This window comes from Loxodonta africana, chromosome 7 (assembly GCF_030014295.1).
Source record: "Loxodonta africana isolate mLoxAfr1 chromosome 7, mLoxAfr1.hap2, whole genome shotgun sequence".
NCBI lineage: Eukaryota > Metazoa > Chordata > Mammalia > Proboscidea > Elephantidae > Loxodonta > Loxodonta africana.
Genome location: NC_087348.1, coordinates 95598831 through 95622937, shown reverse-complemented (window position 1 = coordinate 95622937; position 24107 = coordinate 95598831). Strand labels below are relative to the sequence as shown.

The 24107-nt window shown below is 41.4% G+C and overlaps 2 protein-coding genes across 5 annotated transcripts in view; one reads left to right on the top strand and one right to left on the bottom strand.

The window, feature by feature from the left end:
* AAMDC (adipogenesis associated Mth938 domain containing) overlaps nt 1-9996 on the bottom strand; it is a 30294-nt gene extending 20298 nt beyond the window's left edge. The window contains exon 1 of the mRNA XM_003418513.3: nt 9886-9996. The gene's annotated coding sequence lies outside the window, so the exon portion shown is untranslated. The remainder of the gene's footprint in view (nt 1-9885) is intronic.
* A 169-nt stretch (nt 9997-10165) lies between these two features.
* Nucleotides 10166-24107, top strand: part of RSF1 (remodeling and spacing factor 1) — a 166621-nt gene continuing 152679 nt past the window's right edge. For 3 of the 4 annotated variants that reach the window (XM_003418517.4, XM_010598170.3, XM_064288738.1), the window contains exon 1: nt 10167-10616. In XM_003418517.4, coding sequence (XP_003418565.2) covers nt 10424-10616 — 193 coding nt within the window. In that variant the 5' untranslated portion in view covers nt 10167-10423. Of the gene's footprint in view, nt 10617-24107 lie in introns of all 4 variants that reach the window. The other variant, XM_023558505.2, reaches the window with a different exon arrangement.

Sequence of the window (24107 nt, the reverse complement as noted above, 5' to 3'; positions counted from 1 at the left end):
ACTTGGCTTATAAAAGCTTTCATAAGAACACCCTACTGTCAGATAGCATGGGAAACTTCTATTGCTTCTTTACAGATCATAGCAGGAAAAGTTTTGGACGAAATAAATTGAGGCAAGAGTAAGAATGAGTACTGTATTTTGACACAAATAACAAAGGCCTTCTGCATTTGCTGGCAGCAAACCCCTCTTTCCCCAGTATTTTCTTAACCGTGCTATGTGGGGTGGGGGGGTTTGCTGTCAGTAACATGTGCAAGAGGATTGGCATGGCAGCACTTGTGAGAGTGCCTAGTGGGGGAGAGGGTGCAGCTGGCAAACAAATGAAGAAGGTGTGCGTTATCTGTGTAAGTACAGCAGTTGAAAAATGAGACTCTACTATCAAGTCACATAAAATACTATTACTACAAATTTCTGTTTAGTAAAAATGCCTTTAAAAACTGGACTCCCAAATATTGTTTTGAATATATCACTTAAAAAATTTTTTGCAAGAAATTCAGAAAAAAAAACAAAATCAGTAATACATAAGGATTCTATTTTCTTGTTAATATCTCACGGAAATTAAAAATATAATCCTACATAACTGCCATGGTTATACAGTCATCACTTAACATTCCAACACAGTCCTTATGAGATTATGTATTAAAAGTATGTACAAAATGACTCAACGGGGTAGAATTTTTGTCCAGTTGCACAATGTCACAAAACATATATTTATTCACTACTTTAAAAAATTTTGTGCTTATACAATATGTAGGCACTCTGTCAGATATTGTGGAGAATACAAAGATGAAAGAGGCACAAATTCCCACCTTAAAAAATTATAACGTAGTATCTAGTAGAGGAGGAAACCCTGGTGGGGTAGTAGTTAAGTGCTACGGCTGCTAACCAAAGGGTCAGCAGTTTGAATCCGCCAGGCGCTCCTTGGAAACTCTATGGGGCAGTTCTACTCTGTCCTATAGGGTCCCTATGAGTCGGAATCGACTGGACGGCACTGGGTTTACCCAGTAGAGATAAAAAAAGTACATATAAAACTGATCTTAAAATTCCTATGGAAATTCAAGGGACCCAGAATAACCAAAAACCAAAACAATCTTGAAAAAGAAGAATAAAGTTGGAGAGCTCACACTTCCTCATTTCAATTCTTACTACAAAACTGCAGTAATAAATACAGTGTGGCACTGCCATTACGGTGTATAGATCAATGGAATAAAACCAAGAGTCCAAAAATGAACCCATACATATATGGTCAATTGATTTTTTTATAAGGGTATCAAAACAACTGAATGAGGGAAAGAACAATCTTTCCAATAAATGGTGCTGGGACAACCGGATATCCACATGCAAAAGAATGGAATATCCTGGTGAATTTTTCATGTGCACGTGAGAAGAATGTGCACTCTGCTGTTGTTGAGCAGTGTTCCACAGATGTCTGTTAGGTCTGGTCATAGCGTTGTTCAAGCGTATATTTCGGTTGATCTTCTGCCTAGCTCCTCTATCCATCATTGAAGGTGAGGTATTGAAATCCCCAAGTATTATTACTGAATTGTGTATTTCCCTCTTCTTTCAGTTTTGTATCACGTGTATTGGTCTGTTGTTAGGTGTTTATGTTTGTTTGTTTTTAAGGATATTTTACTGTGTTTTTAGTGAAAGTTTATACAGCAAATTCAGTTCCCATTTGACAGTTTGTACAAAAATTGTTCAGTGTCTTAGGTTGGGTTCTCTAGAGGATTAAAACCACTGAAGTGTATATATAAATATACAGAAAGATTTATTTCAAAGAAATGGCTCATGCAATTGTGTAAGCTGGCAAGTCCCAAATCCATGGGCCAGGCAACAGGCTGGAGGCTTCTCCTGCCTCACATGGTTTCAGGGGCTAATGAACCCAAAATCTGCAGGTCAGGCAGCAGGCTGCTAGCTGACATCCCAAGAACTGGAAGTCAGAAGATGATGAGATGGATGCAGAATCAAGACAGCGAGTAAGCTTTACCAGAGCATCCCCTTCCAACTGATTGGCTGTTCACATCAGATCACAAAATGGAGGATGATTACATAATGTCTGCCCAACCACTGAGAATCATGGCCTAGATAAGCTGACACATAACACTAACCATCACATTCAGGGACATTACTTATATTTTTCACATTCTCTTTACTGTGTTCTGGTTGTTCCCTTTCCAGTACTCTAGTTCCCCTGCTCCCTTAACTTCTCATCTTTGCTTTACAGTAACTGTTGACCTTTTAGGAGCCCTGGTGGGTCACTGGTTAAGTACTCAGCTGCTAACCAAAAGGTTGGTGTTTTGAACCCATCAGCTGTCCACAAGAGAAAGATGTGGCAGTCTGCTTCTGTAAAGATTTACAACCTGGGAAACCCTAAAGGGTAATTCTACTCTGTGCTACAGAGTTGCTGTGAGTTGGAATTGATCAACAGCAACGAGGTTATCGAGTTGGGCTTTTGGTCTCATATAGATGGGTTTTTAATGGAGCACCATACTCACGGATGTTGTTGTTGTTAGGCCTGTTGAGTCGGTTTCGACTCATAGCAAACCCATGTACAACAGAATGAAACACCACTTGGTCCTGCGCCATTTTTATAACTGTTGCCATGTTTGAGCCCATTGCTGTAGCCACTGTGTCAATCCATCTTGTTGAGGGTCTTCCTCTTTTTCACTGACCCTCCACTTTACCAAGCATGATGTCCTTCTCCAGGGACTCATCCCTCCTGATGACATATCCAAACAACATGAGATGAAGTCTTGCCAATCTTGCTTCTAAGGAGCATTCTGGCTGTCTGTTGCTATCCATAAGATTTTCACTGGCCAGTTATTTCAGAAGTAGATCGATAGGTCCTTTCTAGTTTGCCTTAGTTTGGAAGCTTCACTGAAACCCGTCCACCATGGGTGACCCTGCTGGTATTTGAAATACTGGGGGCATAGCTTCCAGCATCACAGTGACAGTAAGCCATTACAATAAGATGAACCGACAGACGAGTGGTGGACTCACAGACAGTATCATTTATTTTGTGCACTAATCTGTTATTTTGCTAAAAGGTGACCTCAGGGGTAGTTTCTGTTCAAAAGTTTAAAGAGTATCTCAGGGCAACAGTTTTAGGGAGTCCTCTAGTCTCAACTAGTTCAGTAAGTCTGGACTTTTTTTTTTTTTTTAATTGTGCTTTAAGTGAAAGTTTACAAATCAAGTCAGTCTCTCATATAAAAACTTACATACAACTTGCTATGTACTCCTGGAAACCCTGGTGGCCTAGTGATTAAGAGGTATGGCTGCTTACCAAAAGATCGGCAGTTCAAATCCACCGGGCGCTCCTTGGAAACCCTATGGGGCAGTTCTACTCTGTCCTATAGGGTTGCTAAGAGCCAGAACTGACTCGACAGCAACGGGTTTGTTTTGTTTTTTTTTGTTTTTTTTTTTTTTATGTACTCCTAGCTGCTCTCCCCCTAATGAGACATCACACTCCTCCTCTCCCCTCTGTATTCCCCGTGTGCACTCAACTGGCTCCTGTCCCCTTCTGCCTTCTCATCTCCCCTCCAGACAGGAGCTGCCCACATAGTCTCATGTGTCTACTTGAGCCAGAAAGCTCACTCTTCACCAGTATCATTTTCTCTCCCATAGTCCAGGCCAATCCCTGTCTGAAGAGTTGGCTTTGGGAATGGTTCCTGTCTTGGGCTAACAGAGTATCTGGGAAAAATGACCTCCAGGGTCCCTGTAGTCTTAGTCAGATCATTAAGTCTAGTGTTTTTATGAGAATTTGAGGTCTGCACCCCACTGTTCTCCTGCTCCATCAGGGATTCTCTGTTGTGCTCCCTGTCAGGGCAGTCATCAGTTGTAGCCAGGTACCATCTAGTTCTTCTGGTCTCAGGCTGATGTAGTCTCTGGTTTATGTGGCCCCTTCTGTCTCTTGGGCTCATATTTACCTTGTGTCTTTGGTGTTCTTCACTCTCCTTTGCTCCAGGTGGGTTGAGACCAATTGGTGCATCTTAGATGGCCGCTTGCTAGCGTTTAAGACCCCAGATGCCACTCTCCAAAGTGGGATGCAGAGTGTTTTCTTAATTCATTTTGTTAACACCAGTTGACCTACATATCCTTTGAAACCATGGTCCCCAGACCCCTGTCCCTGCTACTCTGGCCTTCGAAGCATTTGGTTGTATTCAGGAAACTTCTTTGCTTTCAGTTTAGTCCAGTTGCGCTGACTTCTCCTGTACTGTGTGTTGTTTTTCCTTTCACCCAAAATAGTTCTTGTCTACTATTTAATTAGTGAATACCCCTCTCCTTCCCTCCCCACCCTCATAACCATCAAAGAATATTTTCTTCTGTGTTTAAACTTTTTCTTGAGTTCTTATGATAGTGGTCTCATACAGTATTTGTCCTTTTGCAACTGACTAATTTCACTTGGCATAATGCCTTCCAGATTCCTTGATGTTATGAGATGTTTCATGGATTCATCATTGTTCTTAATCATTGCATAAAATTCCATTATGTAAATACACCATAATTTCTTTATCCATTTATCTGTTGATGCACACCTCGGTTACTTCCATCTTTTTGCTAAACAATGCTGCAATGAACATCGGTGTGCACATATCTGTTTGTGTAAAGGTTCTTATTTCTCTAGAATATATTCCAAGGAGTGGGATTGCTGGATTGTATGGTAGTTCTATTTCTAGCTTTTTAAGGAAGCGCCAAACCGATTTCCAAAGTGGTTGTACCATTTTACATTCCCACCAAGTCTGGACTTTTTAAGAATTTGAGTTCTTTTCTGCATTTTTCTCCCATTCTATCATGGGCCTAATCAGAATGGTTGGTAATGGTAACCAGCTGCCATCTAGTTCTTCTGGTCTCAGGGTAGATGAGGCTGTGGCTCATGTAGGCTAATAGCTCCATAGGCTAGCGTCTTCTCTGAAACTTTGGTTTCCTCCTCGGTGTGTATGTTTTGTTATATCTTCTTGATGGATTGACTCCATGTGTTTTCTGTAAATCAATTCCACCTCTAGCTTTAGAAATGAAGCACCTGATATTCTTAATGCATTGAGCATATTCTACCCTCACATTCTACAATGGTCACAGTGTTTGGTTCAGGGTTGAACATGTAAGCTGAGCTGGACCAGTCAGTCAATTTTAGGAATTTTTGGCAGAAATTCTGAGATACTGATGCTGGGCAGTGTAGAATGTGGAAAGGTTAAACTACTGCTGCTATGATGGAAAACAGTCTGAAAACTAGGCCCACACTGAGGAAGGCAAAACAGAGGGAAATACCAAGAAACAGAGTTTCAGTCCTGGGCAAATCATACTTCAAATGTGAACTGCCACTGGTCTTTTCAATTGTGAGGCAATAAATTCCCTTTATTGTTTAAGCTTGTTTATCTTTTGCTTGCAGCCTTAAGTATTCTGACACAATAACTAACCTGACTTTAATGGCTCACCAGATACCTGAAGTGTCATCATAACAGTGTTAAAGACATGCTTTTGCTAACATAATTCTCTTTGTCATTTGGAAAGCTTGGCATGTCATAAAATTTTACTGACCGAAGTCATGCAAAATCTGCTGTATAGATACTAAGAGGTCATCCAAGAGTGTGGAGGTAAAACGGAAATTTTACCTAGCAATATCTGTTGCCTTTGTTATAACCAAGTGATAAAGATCTAATTTTTTTATTCATTTAGGCACTCATTCATTCATTTGCCTCTACATGTGATGCTAGGGCAACGTGTTTCAAACTATTTAAACCATAGCAACAAATACATTTTCTATCATGACTTGATATATATATATACACATTTCTGATACATCTATCTGAAAGAATATTTTCATGAAATATACTTGTCATAAAATAATATCTTCTATTTCATTTTTCATATAATTCTGTTCTTGATCTACCAAATTGATTTTAAAACCCACTAACCTAACCAGTTGCCACTGAGTTGATTCCTAATTATGATGACCCCACGTACTCCATGGAAACCCTGGTGGGATAGTGGTTAAGTGCAGCAGCTGCTAACCGAAGGGTCGGCAGTTCGAATCCGCCAGGCGCTCCTTGGAAACTCTATGGGGCAGTTCTTCTCTGTCCTATAGGGTCGCTATGAGTCGGAATCGGTCCGACGGCACTGGGTTTGGTTGTTGGTTTTATGTGCTCCACGGAGTTTTCCATGGCTGATTTTTCAGAAGTAGATCACCAGGCCTTTCTTCTGAGACACCTCTGGATGGACACGAACTGCCAACCTTCTGGTCAGCAGCTGAGCACGTTAACTGTTTGCAACACCCAGGAACTCCATAAAACCCACTAACGGGTCAGTTTAAAAAATATTGCTTTAGGCTACGGTGATATTTAAAACATTTAAAATTTTAAAAATATTTAACAACGATGGAACCATAGAGTACCTATTCAATTGTGTCTGCCTTCTTTCACTCATGGTTTTGCAGCTCACCAGTGTGGCTGTGTGCATCAGTATGAGCAATAACCTATTGATGGAATAGATCACTGTCCATTTTTCTGTTGAACATTTGGGTTGTTTTCCATTTTTTGAAAATTTGAATAAACTAGTCATTGATTCTGACTAAACAGATTGTCTTTTTTTTTTCTAAAAGGATGTGAAATTTGATCTTAAGAAATTTCTTATTAATAAACAAAGTGAGACTGAGTATAGATAATGTAACACTTGTTTGAAGGCCTCTTCACTGCAGTGGCAATAGATTAATTACAGGTTTTAGAAAAAGCTTCTCTTTTCTTGCATTTACATTCCAGTTGGATGTACAAAATTCAGTTTACTACATAAACTGGGACTAGACTCTTGTAGCCTATAACCTCTTATCCCAGAAAGGCGAATAGACAAGGTGGTACCAATCATGAGTGTGTGTCCAAGAAGAGACTTAGTCAAGGCACGACTTAGTGAAAGCGAGTGTAGTAAAACACCTCTTATCTTCTGGATGGATATAAATTTCTGAGGCTTAAGGACTTTGTCCCCATGCCAATCTGGATCAGCAAAGGCAGAAACTCTAACCTTATTTATCAGTCCCCTTTTGAATAACAGCGTGAACACTGGGAAAACAATATAGTGTAAAAGCTTTTTTTTCTTCTTTAGAACGTTATTTTACAACCTTATGAGAGTGAGAGCTGTGGTGCTAGAAAGCCTGAAAGCAAAGAGATAGAAAGGAAGGGGTGGGTAAGGTTTCATATAATGACATAATTAAATCTTTTTGGTTTCAAGGTTCTCTCCATAGAAATTACTTCACAAAGATATTATTTTCTTTACTACTGGGCATCTGGCTTTTATTTAAGGGCAGTTAAGTAATGACGACTTGATGGCAACTGGTTTTTGGTCTGATCTGCAACTGATCGTGGGGATGACGTGGTGTTTAGTTCCATTGTCCATGGGGTTGCCATGAGTTGGTAGCTGACTTGCCGGTAGCTAACAAGTAACGACCATGTGAAAGTTTTTTTCTGCTTTTTTATTTTGGGTATCTTTCTGCAAAACTGTTATAGATGTGCTCTGGGTCAGATTTTTCTTAAACCAGGGTCCTCAGATCCCCAGGGTCCAGTGACATACACTAGGCAGTCTGAGAGTTCTACCAAAATGGTTTAATTTAGTTTTGCATTTCATTTCAAAGATAGCTTATAAAATTTCACCACTCATTAAACTTAAAACTTCTCTTTTGCAATAATAATTCATAACCATCAGACATCTTCCTAAAGTAAGACTTTAATTTCTTACATCGGTATTTCTTAAACTGGAATTTTCAAAAGTATTTGCCAAGTTTCAGATGAACTGTTTGTGTGTCTTCCTCTTTAAAAGTGATTCAGGAATATTACTCAGCCTTAAAGAGAAATGAAGTCCTGATACATGCTATAACATAGATGAACCTTGAAAACATTATGCTGATTGAAATCAATAACAAAAGAACAAATATTGTATGATCTCACTCATATGAAATATCTAGAATAGGCAAATGTATAGAGGTCAAAGTTTATTAGTGGTTACCAGGGCTGGGAGGAAAGGAAAGAGGGGGTGTCAACGCTTAGGAAGCATTGTGTTTCTGTTCAAGGTGATGGAAAATTTGGGAACAGATACTAGTGATGGTTGCATAATATGATTAACACAATCGATGTCACTAAATTCTACACACGAAAAATGTTAAATTGGCACATGTATTTTATATATATTTAAAAAGATTTGACAACAAATCTTTAAAGGAAATTTTAGGTAATGCAAACAGAATGATAGCTGTTGCTTACTATATTTTTAAAACAATAAAAAAAGTCATTCGTATATTATTCGAAAATCACTATTCTAGGCAATAAATTCCTCCAGGAACACCTCTTTTTCTCATGATAAATGAGTATTCTTTATATAATGAGGACGATATAGACCACTGGGGTGGTGCAGTGGTAGAATTCTCTCCTTCCGTGTAGGAAACCCAGGTTTGAGTCCTGGCTAATGCACTTCATGCACAGCTACCACCTGTCTGTCTTTGGAGGCTTATGTGTGTTGCTATGATGCTGAACAGGTTTCAGGGGAGCTTCCAGACTAAGACAGACTAGGAAGAAAGGCCTGGTGATCTACTTCCAAAGCTCAGCCAATGAAAATCCTACAGATCACGATAATCTGGCCTGCAATCAATCATGGAGATGGTGCAGTGTTTTATTTCGCTGTGCATGGGGACACCAGGATTCAGGGGCCAACTCCATGGCAACTAACAACAATGTATAGTTCTTTATCTTCCTTTAATCATAAATTGTCCTAAACCATTGCTGTTGAGTCGATTCTGACTCACAGTGATCCTGTAGGACGGAGTAGAACTGCCTCATGGGTTTCCAAGGCTGTAAATCTTTACGGAAGCAGGCTTCCACCTCTTTCTTCTGCCCCATGGCTGGTGGGTTTCAACTGCAATCTTTCAGTTAGCAGCTGAGCACTTAATCACTGTGCTATCAGAGCTCCTGGCCTAAACATAGTTTGTATTGCACTTTGCTTCAAAACCTTTTTAGGAAGTAGGTACTATATAGGTTTTAAATGTACTCTGAAGATTTTGCCTCAAAGAAGTAAACCATAGGCTAAATAAATATAGCTGAATTAAGTCAAAATTCTATTAACTTCTTCCTTCAGTACTAGCAAACATTTTTAAGTATTTAAAATACACCAAGGCATTACACTAATCATTTAGTATGAATTATCTAGTAAAATTCTATGATGTAGATATGATCATCATCTCCACTTCACAGAAATTTTAAGAAATGAAGAATCTTGCACAATGTCATGAAGAGGTCCTGTCAACTCTCAGTTCTGGCTGAATTCAAATCTCAGGTTTCTAATTATTATGCATGTTGCTTCCCAAGTTGTACATTCTATTTTGCATTATTGTTGATTGGTGGTTTTCCTCTGGGATTCTTTGTGGGAGAATGTTCCTCTCTGTCCCCCAACAAAGTGGAACCCTGTCCTCTAACAAACTTCTGCTTTTCCACTAAGTTATCTATCATATTTGACTCGTCACTGGAAGCTTACACACCTTCAGACGCTGGTCTCTCAACAAAGCCCCTTCCCCTAACACCCTGGTCGCCTAGCAGAGCCCAGACACCTGAGACCCTGATCTCTCAGCAAGGCACCAACGCTTCAGATCCTGGTAACCCAGGCAGAGCTCCTTACCCTCAAATCCTGGTTCCCCATAAAAACCCCGCCCCTCAGACCCTGGTGACACCGCCGGGGTCCCGGTACGAACCCGTTCTCCTCAGACCCTGGTCCCCCGTCAGAGACCCTACCTTTCCCCTTCCGAACCTTCTCCCAAAGTCATGTCTTTTTTCCTACTCTCCTTTTTCTAATTCACTCGCCTCAATTTCCCCCACCATCTTGTGGCCTAGTTTCAGTTCCCGGGATCCCCTCAAAACTCACCGAACTCTCCTCGGAGTAGCTTGCCCAAACGGTTCCGTACTTTACCTCTCACCTTCGTGCGTTTTGCTCTCTAAGCAAGGCGCTCCCCGCCCCTCGCACACGCCCCGCCCCCCAAAAGTCTTTCGGCCAGTCAGTGCCAGAAGCCCCGCCCCCCTCAAGCCTATTGGCCATCGCTCCGGAAAAGTCCCGCCTCGTAAGCTTTCAGCCAGCCTCCCCGCCCGGCTTCCCTTGTTTTCATTCCCCCTGTCACACGAGGCAGTGGCGAAACCGGTGGGAGGGGTGAAGTAGAGGGAGGGAAGGGGGCGGAAAGTGAAAGGCAGAAGAGTGCCTCTCTTTCCCCTGTCTGGCTCGGTTCTCGACTGCTCCGGGACGCCGTTGTATTCTGGGATCGCGGCGCCGTCCCTGAGACGCTCGAATCCGCAGGGGAGCCCACTCGATAGCGCCTCCTGTCGTCTGTAAGGCTACCCTGCCATTCCCTGACACCCCAACTCTCCCCCATCACCCCCCCATCGCCTCCTCCTCCATCCTCCAGTTCAAAATGGCGGCGGCGGCGGCGGCGGCAGCGGCGGCGGCGATGGCTTCTCCGGGCTGCCCAGGTTCGTGCCCCAACTTCGCCGTAGTCTGCTCCTTCTTGGAGCGGTATGGGCCCCTGCTCGACCTGCCTGAATTGCCGTTCCCGGAGCTGGAGCGGGTTCTGCAGGCGCCGCCGCCGGACATCGGCAACGGAGAAGGTAAGCGAGGGGCCCGAACGCCCGGCGGGAAGCGGCCCTGGCGCGCTCCTTCTCTTGGCTCTTTAGGGACGCCCTGGGCCTTCGCAGCCCGGTTCTGGGGGAAGCTCCCCGCTCGACCCTTCTTTTCCGCCCTGCCCCCGGGGTCCTGGGCTGAGGGGAGGCGGGGCGGGGGACCCCTAGGGTCACCCGGTTGAGCGGGGAGCGGAGGTGGGGGTGTCGCGGCTAGGTGTGGGCTGGGGGTGTGCAGGGGTCATTGTGCTCGTCGGTCGCCCGTGGGGCCGCTCTACCGCGTCGGGGCTGGTCCCCCACCTCCTCTCCGTCTCGGTGGCGGGGGAAGGGGAGCGCAGGTTCCGGCCAGCTTTGCGCTTTTCTCCTCCCTCCCTTGCTCTCTCCCCTCCTCCCACTATCCTCACCACCATCTCGGGGGAGGCTGGGCCCATCTTCTTGGGGCGTCCCCTTCTTTCCTCCACCTGGGTGGGCGGGGGCAGTGGGCACGGCAACTCTCCCTGCCACTGGTGGGAGCTCCCACGAGAGAGTCAGCTCTCTACCTTCTTCCCTTCCCCTTGAGGGCTGGTTTAACCCCCAACACTCCTTCTCCGAGTTGTGAGGTCGGCCCCTCCCTTATGGGATGGGGTCCTCGTCCATTCTCGCGTTGGGGGGTGAAGTCAGTTCAGCTTCTCCACCTAGGAGGATAAAGGGTTAATTCCTCCTCCCGCATAGCTTTCTAGCTTTCCTTCTCTCCCTCCCCACCTCCCCCCAAATAATGGAAAAGCATCTCTTCACTTTCCCCACTCACTCCCTTCCCCCGTCATCTTGGCAGCAGGGCTTCGGGAAGAAGAAGTCGCCCTCCCTTTTGCAGGGTGGGGTGGGGTGGTTTGTATGTAGGCTGGAGGAGGGGCTTAGACGTAGGGGGAAACTGTTGAAGAAGGTGCTTGTTGCTCATGTTTCTCTCTCTGGTGCTGCTGGTCTATTATTGGTGTTCGCAAGCGGTGCTCATTCCACATAAGGCCACCGCGCGGGTGCAGGGCGCATGCTCTGCCCGGCCCCATTGAAACTTCCTGCTGCTGCTGCTGCTGCTGGTTCTTTTGCTGGAGCATCTCAGCGCTGTGCCTGCTGCCTCCAGCCTTCACACTGAGCACAGACACCATCTACTTATTCCCGATCCATGCCTCTCCTTTTCTGGCATATTTCTTCTCGCAAAGGAGGGATTTTTTTTTTTGTTGTTGTACTCTGAGTATTGCCTTTATCTGGGAAGGGCCTCTTTGGCTGGGGAAGAAACGTTTTCCATATAGGTCTTTTTTTTTTTCTGTTTGTTGGTACTAGGTGGCCAAAGTGGACTGCATATCGTTCGAGACAGCTGTTTACTTTCCAGTAAAACATGGTTGCTCTTCTCTTTTCCATGGAAATGAAGACGTTTCCATTAACAGAATATATTTACATTGCTAGGAAGGGCCCAAGCGTGAAATTTTTCAAACTGTTAACCTATAGAGAATATGAAGTTAGGACTACCAGAGTCTCAATACGTTAAAAGACAGGCCCATATCTCTTACCTTCTTAAATCCCCTGCACCTTTAACAAATCCTGGAATATGAAAGGCTTGTTTTTAAAACAGTATCAAATAAGACGGTGGTTAATTACATTTTATAAAGACCTCCTGCAGAATTTTTTTAAAAAGCTTTCTAGTGTAGTCATTTCATTAATGACCTGTAGTCACCATTTATTTTTAAGGACGTATTCATTGTGAAGTGGAACGCCTTAGTAAGTTGCTTTTAGGATACCTTGGAGAATGATAGTAATGTATACCAGAGAGAGAAATGTGGGAATTTGGAGAAAAGGATTGCTGGTAAATTGTTTTTGGAATTTATTTGAACCAAGTTCAAAGTCAGGCATAGGCTTTCTGAATGTCATTGTCTTTTGGGTGATATTCAATATTGCTTGCCACTGCGTTCCTTTCAGTATTTTGGTCACTGTTTGATATTACCAGAAAAAAAAAAAGAATTACGGTCAGTTTAATAGTTCGTGTTATCTTTCTATTTAGAGTTGAATGGTGGATCACCAGTTAAGTAAGAAACGGAAATTACCCTGGGCTTAGATGAATCACGTAGCTCAGCTACTCCATTACTGTTCATATATTTGCAAAGGGGACTGATGATGTTCCTGTCATAAGGTGAGAAGCCCTGCTGGCGCAGTGGTTAAAGCAGTCACCTGCTAACCAGCAGGTTCATGGTTCGAAACCACCAGTGGCTCTGGGGGAGAAAGGTGTGGCATTCTGCTTCTGTAGAGATTTACAGCCTTGGAGACCCCGTGGGGTCGCTACGAGCTGGAATGAACTCTATGGGCAGTGGGTTTGGTTTTGGGGCAGTGGGTTTGGTTTTGGGATTTGGTCATAAGGTGATCTACGAATAATTATTAATGTTACATGTTTAAGATGCTTGGCAAATGAAAATTCTCTGCGGATGAAATACTGTGCGGGAAAAAAATTTTAATGATGGTCAGCCTACTTGTAATTGATGAAATAACTCTGGTCCAGCTAACAAGTCCAGCACTGAGTCGTCTTGGGATGGAGCTGTGGTATACTAGAAGGAGTTAGAAGACGTGTTACAGTGTTGAACAGAATGGTGTGTAGGTTATAAGGCAAATCATTTAATCTCTATGGACCTCCATTTCTTCAATAAATGGTGATAGTATCTGAGGATCAAATAAAATAATGTTTCAAAAATCCTTTCATAAACCAAACATTCACAAGTATGGTTGTATTAAAAATTTTATTAAAGATTCTTGTCAGAAAAAAAGGCATATGAGTGCATTTGGAATTAAAATGTTAACTTCTTAGCGTGTTGTGAAAATAGAGGTTTGAGTACAAGTATAATATTAAGTTATCATGCTCTTGGGGAAAAGTCTGTTATAACCAAGTAAATTTTGCTCTGTGTAAATAATTTTTTAAAGGCAGTTCTTAGGGTCATCTAAAAAAAACCTAGTTTATAAAACTTCTGGTTTTTCTTAGTATGATTAAGCCTTAGAAGATGCCTTTTAAAGTATATTCTTCTCAGTTGTCAGATTAATACTTTTTGCCTAGTCATTTATTGTGGTAGGTGTGTCAACATTTACATCCTTTGGAGGAAACTTTTTTTTATGGTTACCTGTATTGTCCTTGTTTAAGCACTTTAGATTGCCTCCCCCTTCCCCACAGCCAATTAAAAACTTAGGCCCTATGAACTACTTGTTTTGTCTTAATACCATAATAATAGCTACCACTTATTGAGCATTTACTATGTGCAAACATTATCTCTCACAATTGTTATCTAAGTTTGGTATTATTATGCTTATTTGGCAGGCATAAAAACTGAGTCAGTTGCTCAAGGGTCACATAGTGATAGAATCTGATTTCTAACCCAGGTCTGAGTTCAAAGCCACTACATTTACATAACACCTTGCCATAGTGCCATGGTTCCCAAACTGTGCACCAAGGTGCCCCAGGGTATTACAACGAACTCACAATACCCCTCCTGGGTATTTTAAATTTTCCAGGTAGATACAGCTCTACAGAGTAGAACTGCCCCATAGAGTTTCCAAGGAGCTGCTGGTTGATTTGAACTGCTGACCTTTTGGTTAACAGTAGTAGCTCTTAACCACTGCACCACCAGTGCCCAATAGGAACACGCATTCCGTAAGTAATTGTGGTTATTTAAGAATGAAGTAAAAAAAAAATTTTTTTTCCCAATTTATGTAGATTATTTTTCAAATATTTAAACAAATGGATGTTGTTATCATTAGGCCTAGGGCCACTGCAAAAAAATTACTGAGATGCTGAGAGTGCCATGAACCTAGAAAGTTTGGGAACCTCTGTTCTACAGACTATCAAAGAATTTTGGGGCTAGAAAGAAAGGACTGTTGTGTCCATTTCTGTCTTTACTTTACAAAGAAGAAAACCAAGGTGTAGAGATTGATTTCAAGTGTGTATAGCTAACCATTGATGTTATACAAACAGCCCATCTGTATGCCAAAAATTATCAGCAAAAAAAAAATTAGGCTTATACTTCATATTAACTACAATAAGAAACCAAACCAAAAACCAAACCTGTTGCTGTCGAGTTGATAGCGATTCATAGAAGGGTGTGCCAAATGAAAGTGTTGTGTTGTCTATTCTCTGTCCCCCGCCCCCCCGCATCAACTTTGTTGTTGTTGTGTACCCTTGAGTCAATCCCGACTCACGGTGATGCTGTAGGTCAGAGTAGAACTGCCTCATGGGGCATCCTAGGCTCTAATATTTATGGGAGCAGATCGCCATGTCTTTTCTCCATTGGAACAACTGGTAGATTCCAACCGCTGACCTTTTGGTTAACATCCAAGCTCATAACTATTTACGCCACAGGGCTCCTTCAAATCAACTTCAGCCCTCCCAGTTCTGTCCTCTGTATGGACTTCCATAGTTTTCCCCCTGAATCGGGGGTGGATAATCATGGAGTGCAGATGAAAATGGAAATAGACATTAGATTTGTGTGATTGCCAGCATCCTAGGCTCACAAGCATCTTTCCTCTCCTACAGAGAACATTCCTTTTCAAGAGTAAAATACACTTTTTCATTCTTTAAAGATGGTCTTGGTGTGGGTATTGGTTGAGAAATTACATAGATCTAAGAACAGTATTAAAGTATATATGTTTTGAGATCAGAAATGTGAATCCTCCTACTTTGTTCTTCTTTTTTAAGATTGCTTTGGCTGTTTGGGGTACCTTGTCATTCCATATAAATTTGAGGATCGGCTTTTCCATTTCTGCAAAAAAGGCTGTTGGCATTTTGATGGATATTACACTGAATCTATAGATTGCTTTGGGTAATACTGATGTCTTAACAATATTGAGTCTTCCAGTTCATGAACATGGACTATTATTCCATTTATTTCGTTCTTTCAGTAATGATTTATAGTTTTCTGTGTGCAAGTCTTTCACTTCTTTAATTAACTTTATTCCTAGGTATTTTTCTCTTTTGGCTACTATTATAAATGGAATGTTTTCCTTAATTTTCTTTTCAGATTTCTCATTGCTGATGTATAGAATAACCCAACCGATTTTTGATTTTTATGTGTTGCTCTTGTATCTTCTTACTTTGCTAAATTCATTTATTAGCTCTAGTAACTTTCTTGATGATTCTTTGGAGTTTTCTGTATATATAGGATTATGTCATATGTGAAAAGGGATACCTTTTATTTCTTTTTCTTGCCTAATTGCTCTGGCTGTGACTTCCAGTACAACACTAAATAGCAGTGGTGAGAGCTGGCACCCTTGTCTTGTTTCTAGTCTTGAGAAAGTGCTCAGTCTTTCTCCATTGAGTATGATGTTGGCTGTGGGTTTTTTATAAATGCCTTTTACTATATTGAGGAATTTCCCTTCTGTTCCTAGTTGATTGAGTATTTTTATCATGAGTAAATGTTGGATTTTGTCAAATGCTTTTCTGTGTGGATTGAGATGATCGTGTAGTTCTTTTTGTTTGTTCTATTAGTGTGGTATATTACGTTGATTTTCTAATGTTGAATTTCTGTTGCATTCCTGGGGTAAATCCCACTTTATTATGGCATATAATCCTTTTAATATGTTTTTGGATTTCATTTGCTAGAATTTTGTTGAGAATTTTTGCATCGGTATTCGTAAGGGATGTTGTTCTGTAGTTTTATTTTTATTGTGGCATCTTTATTGAGCTTTGGTATATATCAAAGGATGCTAGCCTCATAGAATGGATTAGAAAGCAGACTATTAAAGTATCTATGGAGAATGTGTTAGGATTCTCGTAATTTATGCTGTGGTGGGCTGAGTTATTTCTGTAGTATACTTAAGTTGAGTCATTAGCTTTTTGTTTTGTTTTTATTTTTTGCATTTAATCTTAAAGATTTAAAATTTACCACATGGAAACCCTGGTGGTCAGCAGTTAGAATCTACCAGGCGCTCCTTGGAAACCCTATGATGCAGTTCTACTCTGTCCTTTAGGGTTGCTATGAGTTGGAATCAACTTGATGGCAACAGATTTGGTTTTTGGCTTACTTGCAGTCAAAATGTCATCTGTATTCTTTTTTTTTTATTGTGCTTTAAGTGAAAGTTTACAATTCTAGTCAGTTTCTCATACAGAAACTTATACATACATTGTTTGGTGACCCTAGTTGCATTCCCTACAATGTGACAGCATTCAATCAGCTATGTGTCCATTCAGTCAGCTAGCTTCTGCCCCCCTCTACCTTCTCATCTTGCCTCTAGACAGGAGCCTGCCACACAGTCTCATGTGTCTGCACACTCCTCAGCAGTACCATTTTATGTCTCATAGACCAGTCTTTGTCTGAAGAGTTGGCTTTGGGAATGGTTTTAGTTCTGGGCTAACAGAGAGTCCCAGGGCCATGTCCTCTGGGGTCCCTCCAGTCTCAGACCGTTAAGTCTCATCTTTTTACTAGAATTTGAGTTGTGCATTCCACTTTACTCCTGCTCCATCAGGGATTCTGTTGTGTTCCCTGTCAGGGCAGTCAGTGGTGGTAGCCAGGTACCATCTAGTTCTTCCGATCTCAGGCTGATGGAGTTTCTGGTTTATGTGGCCCTTTCTGTCTCTTGGGCTCAAATTTTCTGTATGTCTTTGGTATTCTTAATTCTTCTCTGTTCCAGGTGGGTTGAGACCAATTGATGCATCTTAGATGGCTGCTTGCTAGCTTTTAAGACCTTAGATGCCACTCACCCAAGTGGGATGCAGAATGTTTTCTTAATACACTTTGTTATGCCAATTGACCTAGACATCCCCTGAAATCATGGTCCCCAGACCCCCGCCCTGCTACTCTGTCCTTTTGAAGTATTTGGTTGTACTCAGAAAAGTTCTTAGCTTTTGCTTTAGTCCAGTTGTGCTGACTGCTCCTGTATTGTGTGTTGTCTTCCCTTCACCTAATTCTTGTCTACTATCTAATTAGTGATCTATATTCTTTTATATTTAACTGGAGTCGTGTCTGTAACAAAATAGTTCCCCCCATTAATGCTAATTAAATTGTGTGACGCTACTCTGTAGCTGCATTTGGTAAAGTGGAAAGGTGATTTTATTATTCCTGGAGCCACCATTTATTGCTCTAAACAAAAGGTTTTTATCATATGGATGTGGCAGGAGTTGTGTGGGTCTACAGTGGTAGACGACTGGTGGTGGCATTACTAGAGCCAGAGTGTGGTTGGTTGAAAATTTTCAGTTTTAGCTCTTCCACATAATAAATACCTTGAAGACACATTCTATAGGGTATTTATTACAGGAAAAGTGAGAAGTGTATCTTTTCTCCATTATTTTTGGTATGTCACAAGGTTGAGGTAACCAAAAGTTTATGCAGGTTTGGAAGGAGGTTGCTGGCATTGTCTTAGGAGATCATAGTGACAGGGAGACTTCTGGCAAAAAATGGGCCTTTTATGCAAACTGGCTTGCTTTTCTAGTCTCTTAATTAGTAAGACTTTTGCCTTGAAATTTAGATATGCTGTTAAATTTTCAACCAGACCTTACCTTTAAGAAAGGTAAGCCTTTATTGGAGTATTTGCTAGGCATAGTAAGTATTGTGGAGATTATTACAAAGAAAAAAAACCATATTAAAACATGGGCCCTTTTAAGGATCTTACAGTCTAGTAATAAGTAGCTAAATTGAGGTTGAGTTACAGTTTTCACCTCAAAGACTTGCTTGCTCTGGGATTTTATCAAGTGGAATTAAGGGAAAAAAGAAAACCCTGTTGCCTTTGAGTCAATTCTGACTCCCAGCGACCCTATAGGACAGAGTAGAACTGCCCCATAGAGTTTCCAAGGAGCAGCTGGTTGATTCAAACTGTTGAGCTTTGGTTAGCAGCCAAGCTCTTAACCAGTGTGCCACCAAGGCTTTATCAAGTAGAATAGTAGTCTATAAATTATAGGCTAAAATTATCCCTATGACAATTTTCCTGACCACATACAGTGTGGAAAAGTAAGGGTATCTCAGATCCAAATTACATTTTAACCTGAACCATGTATTCAGGAAAGGCGTGTATGTGTGTGGCTGAACCTAAGGAAATTTCTGATGAGTATATTCTTAATATCTTATTTTTTTCTGGCTTTACTCCAGGGTAGACACCATCACAAAAGGTGTCAGGATCTTTTTTCTTTCTATGTAAGACTTTTTACAGAATCAAATATTGTTTGAGAGAGTAATGTGGGGCTAAAGATTTTATTTAAAAAAAAACTGATTTGTTCTTTAAACAAATGTTAATTGATTGCCTACTATGTATCAGGCACCTTTATGCTTGAAGAATACCAAAACCCAAACTCCATGCCATGGTGTTGATTCTGACTCATAGCGACCGTAAAGGACAGGCTAGAACTGCCCCATAGGGTTTCCGAGGAGTACCTGGTGGATTCAAACTGCCAACCTTTTGGTTAACAGCCATAGCTCTTAACCACTACATCACCAGGGTTTCCTTGAAGAATACATTAAAAGCAAAGTAGATAAGATCCTTGCCCTTAAATGGAGCTTACAGTTTAGCAGCAAAGACAGATAATGAAACAATAAGTTTGAAAAAAAATTATGCGGGCAGGTGTAATGTTGTACACTTTGTAAAGATGTGTATTGCAGGAGGCTTTGACCTATAATTTGTTTAGCTTTGTATTGTTATCTGTAAGTTAGAATTAGCTAAGTTTTAAACATTTTTGCTCACTCATGTAAATTGGGTACAAACAGTGCCTTCAGAAAAATTGATGCCCAAACTACAAGAATCAAAAAAAGAAAAAAAAAGGGGGGGGGGAATAAAAAGTGTTGGAGAGGCTGCAGGAAACTTGGAACTCTTATGCACTGCTGGTGGGAATGTAAAATGGTAAAACCGTTTTGGAAAACAATAATGGCGTTTCCCTAAAAAGCTAGAAATAGAAATACCATACAATCCAGCAATCCCACTCCTAGGAATATATCCTAGAGAAATAAGAGCTATCACGTGAATGGACATGTATACCCATGTTCATTGCAGCATCATTCACAATAGCAAAAAGATAGAAACAACCTGAGTGCCCATCATCAGATGAATGGATAACCAGACCATGGTACATACACACAACGGAATACTACCCAGCAATCTGGAGGGCATTATGCTGAGTGTAATAATTCACTCACAAAAGGACAAACATTGAATGAGACCACGATTATAAAAACTCGTGAAAAAGTTTACACTAAACAAATAACTTCTTTTATAAGGTTCAGCACAAAGCTAGTTCCTATGAGGCAGAGGTTAAAGATGTCCCAAATGTCTAATTTTTCGAAGCTGCTGTACCACTCCATCTTCTCAACTACTCCCCCTCAACTCAGTACTCTCCCTCCTGTGTCTTTGGGTTCCATAATTCCCTGCAATGTCTTACAGAACTCACAAACCATATAAACGAAATGGCTCACACGGTTGTGGAGGCCAGGTAGTCCCAAATATCTCAGTCAGGCGTAGACTTCTCCCTGGCCCTAGTCTCTGCCCTAAGGTACTCAACTTTTTCGCTTCGTGGGCCGGGAAACGTGCTGTGCCATCTCCTGTGAGTCTCTGCTGCCAGTCTCTCCTCTGATGGTGATGGGCTCTCGTCTTTGCTCTGGAATTGGCTCTCTTTTAAGGCAAAACTGACCAATTCCCTTCGTAGGCCACAATTATCTATCACACAATCACCTGGGTGAGAGTGAGAAGGCCATGGCTAGAAAGGCCACACACAAAAGTAATTAATCCTCCGCACACACAGAAAGAAACAATCTTTGGTGGTTACTAGGGAGGGGAGGGGAGGGAAAACACTAACTAGACAATAGATAAGTGGTAACTTTGGTGAAGGGTAAGACAGCGCACAATTTTCGGGAAGTCAGCACAACTTGACCAAGGCAAGGTCATGGAAGCCTCATAGACACATGCAGACCCCCTGAGGGACCAGATTACTGCGCAGAGGGCTGGGGACCATGGTCTTGGGGGACATCTATCCCAATTGGCATAAAAATTTTGAAAAGAAAATGTTCTACATCCTACTTTGGTGAGTAGCGTCTGAGGTCTTAAAAGCTTGCGAGTGGCCATCTAAGATATTCCACTGGTTCCTACCTCATCTGGAGTAAAGGAGAATGAAGAAAACCAAAAACACATGGGAAAGATCAGTCCAAAGGACTAATGGCCTGTACTACCACAACCTCCACCAGACTGAGTCCCAGCACAACTAGATGGTGCCTGGCTGCCACCGCCGACTGCTCTGACAGAGATCACAATAGAGGGTCCCAGACAGAGCTGGAGAAAAAATGTAGAAGAAAATTCTAACTCAAAAAAAAAAAAAGACCAGACTTTCTGGTCTGACAGAGACTGGAGAAATCCCGAGCATATGGCCCTTGGAAACCCTTTTAACACAATACTGAAGTCACTCCTGAGGTTCACCATTCAGCCAAAGATTAGACAGGCCCATAAAACACAAGACTAAATGGGCACACCAGCTTGGGCAGGGACAGGAAGGCAGGAGGGGGCAGGAAAGCTGGTAACGGGGAACTCAAGGTCAGGATGGGGAGAGTGTTGACATGTCGTGGGGTTGGCACCCAGTGTCACAAAACAATATGTTAATTATTTAATGAGAAACTAATTTGCTCTGTAAAGCTTCATCTAAAGCACAATAAAAAAAGAAAGAAAAAAACAAATTGATGCCCAAACTGGAGAAAACAGCAGACATACTCCCCTTTCTCTTCCTTTTTCCCACCACTGTCCCTGGTGGAGCAGTGGTTAAGAGCTACAGCTGCTAACCAAAAGGTCAGCAGTTCATAATCCACCAGTCACTCCTTCAAAACCCTCTGCTCTGAAGGGTCACGAAGAGTTGGGATCAACTCAACAGCACATAACAACAGTAACCAGCATCTCCTAATCCTAATGGTAACCCTTTAGGCACATGAAAGGGTAGTTTCTTTCACTTTAAACTCTCCTTCACTTGAGTGTGCTTGCTCACTCCAAGGTGTTCTGTATGGAGTTTTTACCAGGTTAGGAAGGGGGGAAGCATGGAAATTCACAAAATATATTAGTTTCTGGTAATATATTCCATCTGGTAGCTTCAAATATTACCAAATGAATATGTAATGGTTTCGTTTAGTTCTAAGGATAATTTCTTAAGTGAATTCCTACTTTATAGAAACTTATTATTTTTATCCTGAGTTTATGGATGTGTGATTACCAGTTGAATTACAATATTAATTCTCCATTTCCTGGGTGTGTGTGATTCATTTTATGGGTTATAGATGGCAAACCCTGATCTCGGTATATTTTCCATTTATCACCTAACACAGACCTTAGACTACCTTTTGCTTTCAGATTTTGCTCAGAATTAAGTTTTAACATTTGTTTAAAAATAATCGTTAAGTAAATTGGTTCCTCCCAAAATAAGTTGTGTAAGGAATCGTGATACCAAATTATTTCATAATTTGTGCTACATGTTAGTAAAAGGTTAGAATTTCTGAAGAAACTAGAAATTTGATGCAGTGCTTATCTCACCAGATTAGAGGCTGGGCGAATTAACAGAAACTGAAAAAGTTACGTTTAGGAGTCCCTGGGTAGTGCAGACAGTTAATGTGCATGGCTGCTACCTCGTAGACTGGAGTTTCCAGTGCACCCAGAGGCACCTCAGAAGAAAGGCCTGGCAACCTACTTCCAGAAAATCAGCCGTTGAAAATCCTGTGGAGCATAGTTCCACTCTGACACACATGGGTCACCAGGAGTAGGAATCGACTGGACAGCAGCTGGTTAAAAGTTATGCTTAGGAGACATTTTTGCCCAAAATCAGGGTAATATTTTAAGTAAGATTTTTGATGTAATAACACAGGCTTTGAGAGCACACTGAGCAGAAATCGGCCTCAAACTGATGTTAAGAAAGAAAAACATGAGAGGAGAACTTGACAGGTGCCTTCCAGCTGACTGAGACCAGGCTCTAACTCTACATAATAGAAAAAATTCTGTTTGAGTAGCAAAATTAAGTATACAAGTGGCCATATGACTCATATAAGCAAAAATTCCTCAAGAAAGCATTCATAGTGAAGGTTGAGCCTGTATATTTATTTTTCCTCCAAGCCTTTCTTTCCTGTATTTGTACATTTTTATTATAAACATTTTCTGGATGGTAGGTTTATAGCTTTTCATTTTTTCTTTGTTTTTCCTTATATTTTTCATAATAAATCTGTATTTCTTTGGTAACGGCCAAAAAGTTATTTAAAAAATAATATTCTAAAGAGGCTTCCTACATGGGAAATTGTACTTTTATTTACTCTTAATCTTGAGTTCTCTCACAATAATGTTACCAACATCCGCCAAGTCACCCATATCAGAAGTTGCCACCCTGGACTCTAATGTCTGACATATTTTCTCCTTTGTTACCAAGTCTTACTGAGCCTATTTCTTTATCCCCTTTCATATTCACCCTCACTTTTCTATGTCATTGCCACTCTATTTAATTCATGCTGAACTGCTTGCAGATCCCTGAAGGAATGAAAGGTGGTTTCACATTTTTATGCTTTTTCTCACCCTCATTCCTCTCAGTTGAATATCTCCTGCGTTTCTTCCTTCCTTGCATGTTCACTGTCCTCCTACCCTTCTGTCCATCATTAATGTGCTCTTCAAGTATCAGATGCTCTTCAAGTATCAGTTGCTCTGTGAAATCTTTCCTGTGTCCTGTGTCTCTCAAGTTAAATTGAGCACTTCCTCCTCCTTACCTCCACGTACCCTGTGCATATTTTATATCACAGTACTCATAACACTTTTTGAGAGCCTAGTTTACCACACTGTAAGTTCTGCAAGATCCCAAGATGGCATGAACAGTTTGCACTAGGCTACCAATCGAAAGGTTAACAGTTTGAACCCACCCGGCGGATCCGAGGAAGAAGGGCCTGGACATCTGCTTCCGTAAAGATTAAAGCCAAGAAAGCCTTATGGAGCTCAGTTCTACTCTGTAACACATGGGCCGCCATGGATCAGGATCGACTTGATGGACATGGGTTTCATTTTTTAGTTAAGTTCTGCGATGGCAGGGATTCTTGTTTATCATTTTATCTCCAGTGACTGGTAAGTAATGTTGTTTTTGTTAGGTGCCATCGAATCGATTCCAACTCATAGTAATCCCATGTACAACAGAATAAAACATTGCCCAATCCTGTGCCACCTCACAGTTGTTGCTATCTTTGAGCCCTCATTGTTGAAGCCACTGTCAGTCCATCTTGTTGAGGGTCTTCCCCTTTGTCACTAACCCTCTGCTTTTTTAAGCATGATGTCCTTTTCCAGAAACTGTTCTTACTTGGTAACATGTCCAGATTATGTGAGATGACTCACCATCCTTGGTTCTAAGGATCATTCTGGCTATACTTCTTCCAAGGCAGATTTATTCTTTCTTCTGGCAGTCCGTGGTTTATTCAGTATTCTTCATCAACACCATAATTCAAATGCATCAGTTCTCCTTTAGTCATCTTTATTCATCGTCCAGTTTTAGTTATCTAGTGCTGCTAC